This window comes from Helianthus annuus, chromosome 17, assembly GCF_002127325.2.
Source record: "Helianthus annuus cultivar XRQ/B chromosome 17, HanXRQr2.0-SUNRISE, whole genome shotgun sequence".
NCBI classification, from domain to species: domain Eukaryota; kingdom Viridiplantae; phylum Streptophyta; class Magnoliopsida; order Asterales; family Asteraceae; genus Helianthus; species Helianthus annuus.
Window position 1 is genome coordinate 155,590,606 of NC_035449.2, and position 10,243 is coordinate 155,600,848.

The 10,243-nt window shown below is 35.4% G+C and overlaps 1 protein-coding gene across 1 annotated transcript; it reads right to left on the bottom strand.

The window, feature by feature from the left end:
• Window positions 1–4,064: 4,064 nt before the first annotated feature.
• On the bottom strand, window positions 4,065–6,715 carry LOC110925036 (protein FAR1-RELATED SEQUENCE 5-like). Its single transcript, XM_022169008.2, has 4 exons — window positions 6,009–6,715; window positions 5,665–5,923; window positions 4,930–5,493; window positions 4,065–4,844 (listed from the first exon to the last, which is right to left on the bottom strand). Exons 1-4 carry the CDS (start codon window positions 6,713–6,715, stop codon window positions 4,065–4,067), a joined length of 2,310 nt encoding a protein of 769 aa, XP_022024700.2.
• Window positions 6,716–10,243: the final 3,528 nt, after the last annotated feature.

Below are 10,243 nucleotides of genomic sequence, written 5' to 3' on the forward strand. Positions count from 1 at the left end.
AAAAATGGAATGATGCGGTTAAAAATACAGTTTCGATACCTGATGAAGTAAGCTCTGCTGGTGATGAGGCGGTTCAAAACAAAGTTGGACAGGGTGGCGAAACAATTCAAGAGTTAGATGGCGATGGAGATGCAAGCTTGGAACATGAAAACACGGGGAAAGATAAAGGTATATAAGAATTTCTCTTATTTGTTAATATTTACAGGAAATTATGTTTAATAAAAACCAAAACGTTTGTGATTTTATAGGATGTGATGATGTTCATAATACGACATTTGATGATGGGGGTATTTCGGACTCATGCCTGGCTGCCTTACAAACCATCGAACCAGGCGTATACAGGCAGACTACAGAAGGTAACAAAAATACGTTCATTACTAAAAAAAGGTACAGTTTTCTAACTTGTGATTACAAAAAATTAACCAAATCAAACATAAAAACAGTGGCACAAGCAGATGTGGTAAACAACATGGACCAACCTGTAAATTTGGCAGAGTGCAGTCAGCAACAAGCACATAAACAGAATACAATAACCGACGCCTATGGTAAAGAAAAGCCTCCGACAACATCCGCTGATGAAAATGATGAAGTGACAGAAGCAGAAATGCAGTCGGTTGAGACACTTTTAAAATTGGCTCCAATCCTACAAACATCAAGTGAAAGTAATCAAAAGACTCCTGTGTCAGCGAACACAAATAAAACGGATGACGAGAGGCATACACACCTAGTGAGAACGCGTATCAACATGTTGAGGGAAAAGAACGAAAAGCGGATGGCAGAATTAGGTGACGCATACAGATCACCTTACTGCAACAGGATAACCAACTTATATGAGCCACTTCTGGAACGTGACCAAACAATCATCTGTTATCTCTTAGCTCCGGTCGGAGATATTGGGTAAGATTTTTAACCCTAATAATGAGTTTAAAATTTTCATCTTTTTTTAAACTGTTCTTTGTTGGTATTAAAAACAGGACATTGATACACAAGTCTGACAGTGGAGTCGAAACGCTAAAAACCATTTTTGAAACCTTCCACCCATCGCAATACATATCATATGGTGGAATGGACGCATTTGTAGATGTTTTAAACTTTGAAGAGAAAAAAAGGGACAAAAAATCATCACCCTACAGGCTGTTCTTGCCAACTACAATATTGGTAAGTTTTTCAACAATAATCATGCAAGGATGAAAATATAATATGTTAATCACGCATGGTTGCAGTTTTATATGTTACACACCCGTGTATTAAAGTTTAATGAATACATGTTTAAGGTTACCCAACCATTCTATATTATAATCACTCTTGTTAACGCTTAATGGAGCGATGGATTTTAATGAGAAAAATCACCAAAATTCTTGCAGCAAGACGAAATGTTTGATCCAAAAATCACAGATAGTGATCGATTGAAGGTATTCGGACCAAGCCTAGACGATATATTGTGCAAGTATCAGGTGAAGAAAGTTGACACAGTTGATCTCATCTTCATTCCAGTACTACTTTCTGATCATTACTGGTGCCTATGCTTTCACATGAAAAATGGCGATATCGAGTTAATTGATAACTCTAGGTCTGCCGAATCGTTTACCAAACGCTACCGCGGACGCCCCGAAAAGCTGGTAATTCTAAGTAGCTTTTTATTATTATGATGAATAGGTACTAATATGATTTTTTATCGTGCTTATAGCAGAGAGTTCTAATACTATACCTAAAAGGCAAAATTGGACAAAAAGAGTGGATAACAAAGTTGGAAAAAGCAAAAATAATTCGAAAGGAAATGGATTGGAGAACTCTTCAAAACGGTTGTGACTGTGGTGTCTTCACTATGAGACATATGGAGACATACAAGGGCAAATCTCCATGGAATGCAGGGTTTGCTACCGAAGACCAAAAGAAGATTCAAGATTCACAACTACGGTTTTTGCGGTACAGGTATCTTAGTAAGATTGTATTGTCCGACTACAATCTTATAAGGAAAGAGGTATACGACAAAGCTAAGGAATTTACGAAGAAATCGAGCCCCGTAGATGTTTTGCGCGATCTAGATAACAAAATAAAGAACAGATTGGATCAGTTCTTCAACCTTAAAAAGGGGAAACAAAATGAAAAGTCGTAGGACTACTATCTTGCTGTTTTTTGTTCCAAACATCTTTGACATGTTGGATTTTTTATTTTTATTTTTAATTCTTATAATTTCTGGTTATAAACATAAACTAGTCGGACATTTTCATTATTCAAACACACAACTTTCATACAGAAAATAAAACACTTAGATAGACATGATTTCACAACCCAGATGATTGATGATACATAATAAACATCAGAAATAAGTCTCCAGAAACTGGATCTTCATCTCCATAGAGCATCCTAAGACGGTTATTGCGTCCGCAAGTTGTTTTAACTGTTTCTCATCCCGCTTGCCAAGATCAACCATAAACATCATAGCCACCTCTTTGACACTTGAATCTGACATACCAGACAACAAATTCAAAATCTCTTCTCTCCTTTTCATGTTCTCTCTAACCCTATAAATGTTAGTTTCCAACAAGTCTTTACAAGACTTGTCTTCGGCTATTTGATCCTCGATCCTCTTTTTTAGATAAGCACGCATACCAGATGACGAAGAAGAACCACGCGATGAATTACAAGAATCTGCCATATTTTAAGATAAAAATTGAACGGATAAAAATTGAACGGTTTTCCAACGATATATAAAAGGGAATTGCAAAGCAAGAGGACAAGCTAAAATTATTGACCATGACAGCTGTTTTTTTTTTTTTTTGTAGTTTTCTTGGTCCATTACAAGTACATATGTTATGTAACAAAAAATCACGCATGATACAAATTAGATTCCTTTTATATAAAATCACGCATGATTTATATAAAATCACGCATGATACAAAGTAGATTCCTTTTATATAAAATCACGCATGAAGTAAGAAAATCACGCATGCCCAAGTTTATCCCGCATGAAGTAAAAAAATAACGCATGAATTAAATAATTAGGCAACATTATCAGGATACAACTTGATATATAAAATACTTATTACTCCAAATAATGAAACCTACAACTAGATAGACTAGACTGTTAAGTCGATATGACTTGTAATCATGTAAAATATTAAATTTTACTTACCAAAATATCTCTCAACTACCAAATTAATTAACCATCTATACACATATATGATTCACTCACCCCCCATTAGACATATGCTCAAAAAAGATATATATCAACTCTCTTCAAACACAACAATGTCGACAGATCCCGCAAACGAAGCAATCAAGGAGCTCTTGAATACCCGCAGGTTAACGGAACTTGCTTCTAATGTTAACTCTTGTAACAGTATTCTGGATGTGCAGGGAAGGCTCTTAGAACAACAAAAAAAAACCAGGAAGTGTGGGGAATGCTGCTGGAAGAACCAAAGTCTTTGTTGAGGGAGAAAGGAATACAACTGATGAAGGATCAAGCATCTGCAGATAACTTGGTATACTCATATCTGAAAGATGCAGTGGAGACCGTTGAAGAGAAGATGGAGACGTCTGAGAAGGAGGTTGGGAAGATAATGTCACCGAAGTAGGTGGTATGGCTGATTAATACACTATTTTGTTGATTTTTGGGATGACCTAATGTGTTGGTGGTATTTTGAACAATGGTAGTTTTATGTGTATTGAACTCATATGTGGGTATATTTTGGTAAATCATCCATCCATAGCTAGTTATGATGATGAGAATCAGTGTTTGGTCACTTGATGTCTCAGACTTTTTTGAATGTTGCTTTAGCAATATTGATATGAAAAAAGTGCATGTTAATTATTATCACGTATGAGCTTTTTTTTTAATTACGCTAGTTATGATGATGAGAATCAGTGTTTGGTCACTTGATGTCTCCATTTCAAATAGTCCTGTGAATAGTTATGATTAATCACAAAAAAGGGGTAAAAAAGAATCAATTGAGATATTTAATCACGCATATCATGTAAAAAAAAGATGTGAATGTCATAGATTACATAAAGTTCTGTCTTAACAAAATCATTAAATATGGAATGTTTATGTTGTTCAAAAATTACTCGTCTTCGCATTCAAAATCACTATCTTCTGCTTCGTCAGACTCCTCATACTCCTCTTCGTCACCAGTTTCAACCTCCTCGTCCTCTTCATCAACTAAATTAGGATCCTTCTCTAACTGAATTGCTCTTCTTTTCCTCCCCTCCTTATTGGCATCCTTATCAGCAGCAGTAGCTTCACCCTTTAACACCTTGCAGGTTCGAATGTCATGACCTTTGATATTGCAAAAACTGCATGTCCGACCTCTCTTGCCTTTTAGACTAATAATTTTCTCTTTTTTTGATTTAATACGCTTATGTGAACCGCGTCCTTTGTTTCTAATACCGGTTGGCACACGGACTGTAGGTGGAGCGTCAGTGTTTGGTTTCTTGTAACCAATTAACCTTGAATATCTATCAAACTTAGGGTCGATGGGCTTGGTTATGCGAAGTTCATCAACCATTTCTTTCATCTCTCTCATCCGATCCCTGACTATAAGTAGATGATCGAAATCTTTGATCAGGTTACCAATAAGATACTCTCCAGTCTGCATAATCTCATACGCAACCTCTTTGGCCTTTTTATGCACATCATCATCGTCAACAGTAATATCAAATGTATTATTAAGATCATTCGGTACCACATCTTTAGTCCATCTTCTCATAACATACTTGTTGGGAATTTCCTTCACTTTGAACATCTTGAACACGAAATATATATGTTTGCACAACAATCCATATTGTTCAAATCTGCGACAAGTGCATGATGCAATTACATCCTCCCCCTTCTTGAAACATACCTAAACAAAAAAAAGAATAAAAATAAAATAAAAAGGACACATGGTTTGGCAATAAACGCATATTAGCTGGTGTAGATATTATTACCTCTAATAAACCGTCGCCGTGAGCTTTCCAATCCTTCATACTTATCTTCAAAAAAGGTTCCTCAATTTTAGTCTCCATAGGAAGGCACTCGGACAGTGTTCCTTGTAACTCTGCCTGTTGATCAGCAAAAATTGACCTGGTGTAAATTTTCATAGCATCATCCTCTAGAGTAGATTCAGAAAAGTTATCTGGGATTGTATTTCTAGATATATGGTCATTCTTCCGATGGTTGAATCTTTGAATGTCCATTGCACCATCAAAATGGTTAAAGAACTCAACAAGGGTAAGTTGAGAATTCGCCACTTGACAGAAAAAATGGTTTTCGCTCTCTGATCTAGAAGTGGTCCGCATAAGCCCAGACATAGGCTCATGACGATAGAACGCTGGGATCCACGAAGATCTCATGCCAAACATATCATCAATCCACTTATTCTCAGTTAGACCGAAATCAATCATTATCAGCTTCCAGTCTCTCTCAAACGTTTCTGGCGTAATCGAATCTGTCCATACAATGTCACACATACGTCTCTTAAAGTCTTCGTTATTGCACAGCTGATGTCCGACCTATTAAAACAAAGAATTGGAACTTATTGAACAAGGGTAATGAAAAAAATGATTAATGAACATAATAACGCATGATGAATTTTTTTTAGTCTGGGCAAATAAAGATATGAAACCAATACAACTATTACGCCAGTTCTAAAAATAATCACGCAGATTCTATTTGAACCTAACCTTATCAGCAAGTTTCTTCATTATGTGCCACATACATAATCTGTGCCTACTCTTATCGAACACTGCTTCGATAGCTTGTTTCATCGCGGGATCCTGATCAGTGACAACCACATTCGGCTGCTTACCAAATGAGTTGAAAAATGACTGTAAAAGCCACTTGTATGATTCAATGCTTTCGGATGCTAACAACCCGGCTCCAAGCGTCACATTCCGACAGTGATTATCAATACCAGTAAAAGGTACAAAAACCATTTTATACCTTCAAAATGTGGATTCAAAAATGAATAAAAAAACAAGATGATTATAAAAAAAATAACAGGAATAACATTGAAGTGATGACTAACTTGTTGGTTTTAAATGTAGCATCAAACGATATGACATCTCCAAACTCAGCATAGTTACGTTTGCACAACCCATCGGCCCAAAACAGGCCAGTTAATCGTTTGTTTTCATCGACCGAATGAAAGAATGAATAATCAACCATAAACTGCTTTTTATCGGTCAACCTATTGATAACCATATCTGCATCATACTGGCTGATATAGCTATGTATCCTAGCTCTAAAATTCTTGCAATCGTCTTTAGTTGCGCCTACATTTTCAAACCCTCCGTATCTTTTTCTCATTATATTAAAGGCTTTCACTGGCCCAAGATTCAATGTACCAAGCTCCCATATCATCTCTTCTTGTGTCTCAGACAGATGTCTATAAGCTGGTAATAAATGCATATCTTTGGGGCACATGAATGAATGATTATGCGACTGAACAAACTTATCAACCTTAAACAACACCCCATCCGTCGAACAAAGCTTAATTTGAGCTTTACAGCCGGTTCGAATAGTCGGTCTGTTCCTACGTTTATATGGCTTAGACAACTTCGAATAAGGATCGTCAAATACCTGTGGTTTATGCCCCTCCTTTGAACACACAAAATATTTAGACTTGATAATACCACCAACATGATGTTCACCTCCTTTTCGAGCGGAGAACCCTGCCTTCTTGGCATATGTCTGATAAAAAACATATGCTTGTTCTATGGAAGAGAACTCCATTCCAATAACAGGAACACATGATGAAGCTACCTCTGGGATATACAATCTTTCATCGACATTTAAAAAATGACAACAAAAAATATTATAAAGATACAGAGAAAGAACATAAAATCACGAAAATTGAAACAAAAAATAAATAACGCATCAAATATAATTGACGCATCAAATATAATAACGCTTCAGAATCTAATACCGCACAAACAAAAAACAACCAGTAAAGTATACTTCTCTTGAATTCAAACAAACACTCGTGATTAAAAATACATTTAAGAAAACTAATAATTGTCAAAATGATGGAGATAAAAAACAACACATTTAATAAAACCATTTACTTTACAACTTACTAGTCTGATCGTCTAAAATAACGTTGTTGTCTGATGTCGGATTCCGATATTGCTCTGCATCATCATGTCCGGTATCGACCTCAGCATCTTCAAATTCGACATCATCTATGTTTCGAGCATTACTACTCTGTGGATCCATTACAAAGAAAAAAGTGATGAAACCCTACTCGCCCACCAATAACCGCTATTTTATAATTTGAAAATGGAAATTAATTAAAACTGATACTGATCGTAATTACCGGGATGCTGGAGATAACGAACTCGCGTAATTTCCTTGTTTTTAGTAAATGCCTGAATTACCCCTGTGTCAAGAATGAAAAATACTAATCTGCCCTTAATGATTAAATCTTAATTGCGAGATGATCAAACAGATCTGACGGCCAGCATATTAGCGTACGTGAAGTATGATTAACCCTTTTGTACATTATACTTTCTATATATATATATATATATATATATATATATATATATAGAGAGAGAGAGAGAGGGGTTCGTTAACGTACAATAGGGAAATTAGAAATGTTTAAAAAAAATATATACTATTTTCCCAATTTTACCCCTCCTTCATTAAAGTCTTATTCTCTTACTTTTTAGTGGTTTTGATGAAGTTTTTTTTAGTTTTCTCATGATACATCCCCTATATGTATTGTCCATTTTTCCTACAAAGTGTAAAAAAGTCATAAAATACCCTAATGTTAACCATAAAACACACTAAAAAACCACAAATAACAAAGTAAAGATTCCTAAAACGTCATATTTGTGGGTTTTGTGTTGTGTTTTGTATGATAAGTCTTTGATTACCGAATGTCTAACATTAGTGTGTATGATGATTATCATGTTGTTTTTTATATTCATAGTTATACGATGGTGTGTTTGAATTTTTTATGGACTGTTAGGCTTTGAAAATTGTGTTTTAGTGATATTCACTCTGTTATTTGTGGGTTTTTAGTATGTTTTATGGCTGAAATTGTAGTGTTTTATGACTTTGTACATTTTGTAGGAAAAAGTGACTTTGTAGCCGAACCTCATTCTATATATATATATATATGGTGGAGGGTTCAAATGGAAAAAAAATTGTTCGTAGCAAGAAAAAATAATAAATTTCAACCAATAAAAGTGTTTCGTTTAATATTAATGTAACGGTAGATTGATAAACTTACATGGATCATTAATCTGTAGTTTTCCTCATCAACAGCTAATTAAATTAAATTTGTAACTTATTTTCAAAATATATATTTTTTGAAAGAAAAAAAAATAATTTGGAGTGTTGGATAAATTATGAAACGATCAATTAAAATTTCATCTCAAATGAACCTCCCTATATATATGTGTGTGTATATATAGGTAGAGGATCCTGTAAAAAAGACCAAAAGTGTGAGAAGGGTAAGAAAGAATATCAGCCATTAGATCTTTCCCTATCCATTTTATTAGACCAAGGATATAATGGTAATTGTACTAATAATTCTAATTAAGGATTAAATTAATGTAACCGAATCTAGGTAGTTATTTTAGGATTAAATAAATGTAATCGAATTTAGTTAGTTATTTTAGAAATTCGAATTTTGAATTTCAATCTGATTAGTTTCCCTGATTAATATGGTTTTTGCCCCTTTGATGTTACAGTGTATGGTGTTTTTTGCATGGGTGATTTTCGTTTAGTATACGAGTTTATTTAATGACACCATGTGTAATCCTTCCATGGTGTTTTTATATGTACATGGTGTTTTGACGTATACTATTGAAGTTGAAGGGTGTTTTTTATACCAGTTGTTTATTTTCTACAGTTTGATTAGTTGCGTATGGTGTTATGTTGTAGATATTATGTTGCAGTGTCTTTTTTTGCACATCGTTAGTTTTGAATGGTCTTTTCTGCATTAGTTGTATATTTCCATATGGTGTTTTACTGTAAAACACAATGGCTTGAATCACAATACAATGAAAACACTATTGTATGAACATATAAAAAACACCATGGACTAAAACATCCAATCGAAACATAATTTTTTTTCTCCACATAAGTATAACAATATGGTACTCATATTAAAGATAAAAAAACACTCGTTATTATGGTGTAATTTAAAAAAAAAAGAGTTACGTATAAAAAGTTATTGACGTTTTAAAAAGAAGGGGAAACTTGCATATGGATTGCATGTGACTTTCTAAATTTAAAAATATTAATTTTACCTTTATACTCTTAAGGCTATGGGGTATGGGGCTTGGGTTGGGGCGTGGGTTGGGGGAAAACGCCCAAGTCACCACCCCGGGTGGGCTTGGGTTGCGGCGTGGCCCTTGGGGCTTGGGTTTCAAGCCGGGCGTGGGGCGGGGGAGCAAGCTGACATGGCGGGCTGTGAATGGCCCATTCAAACTAGCCGTTGGGTTTGAGACTTGGGTTTAAAAAAAAAAGTTGATGTGGCTTGGCCACGCCAGCCAAGCCACACCCACCATACCCCCTTTAAAGTGGGTTTGAGACTTGGGTTTTGAAATTACACGTGTCAACCGATGCCCCAACCTAAGCCCCACCATACCCCACGGCCTAATCTAGAAAATTAATTATTTTAATTGTTACACTATTTACAAGATTGCCATCAAGATCTCAACCATTAGATTAAAGATCTAATAGTTTAGATTATTTCTTACCCTTCTCACAAAAAACACCTTTTTTACAATAACCTCACCATATATATATATATATATATATATATATATATATATATATATATATTGGAGCTGAGGGTCTCTCTGGAAGCAGCCTCTCTATCCCTAGGGATAGAGGCAAGGTTTATCTACATCCCACCCTCCCAGACCCTATAAGTAGCTTTGCTATTTGTGGGATTTACTGGGTACGGTTGTTGTTGTTGTTGTTGTTGTTATATATATATATATATATATATATATATATATATATATATATATATATATATATATATATATATTGTGAGAACTCTATTTATTGTGAGAACCGCGAGAACCAATGTGAACACAACCTAAAATAGCTAAAAAAACCTAACCCCCACCCCCCCCCAAGCTAACCCCCTCCCCCCCCCCCCCCAAGCTAACCCCCTCCCCCCCCCCTGAAGCTAAATGCTAAAAACTAAAACCCCCAAAAAACCTACCCCCCCCCCCAAAAAAAAAGCTAAACCCCCCTCCCCCACCCCCCAAAAACCTAAACCCCCCCCCCCACCCC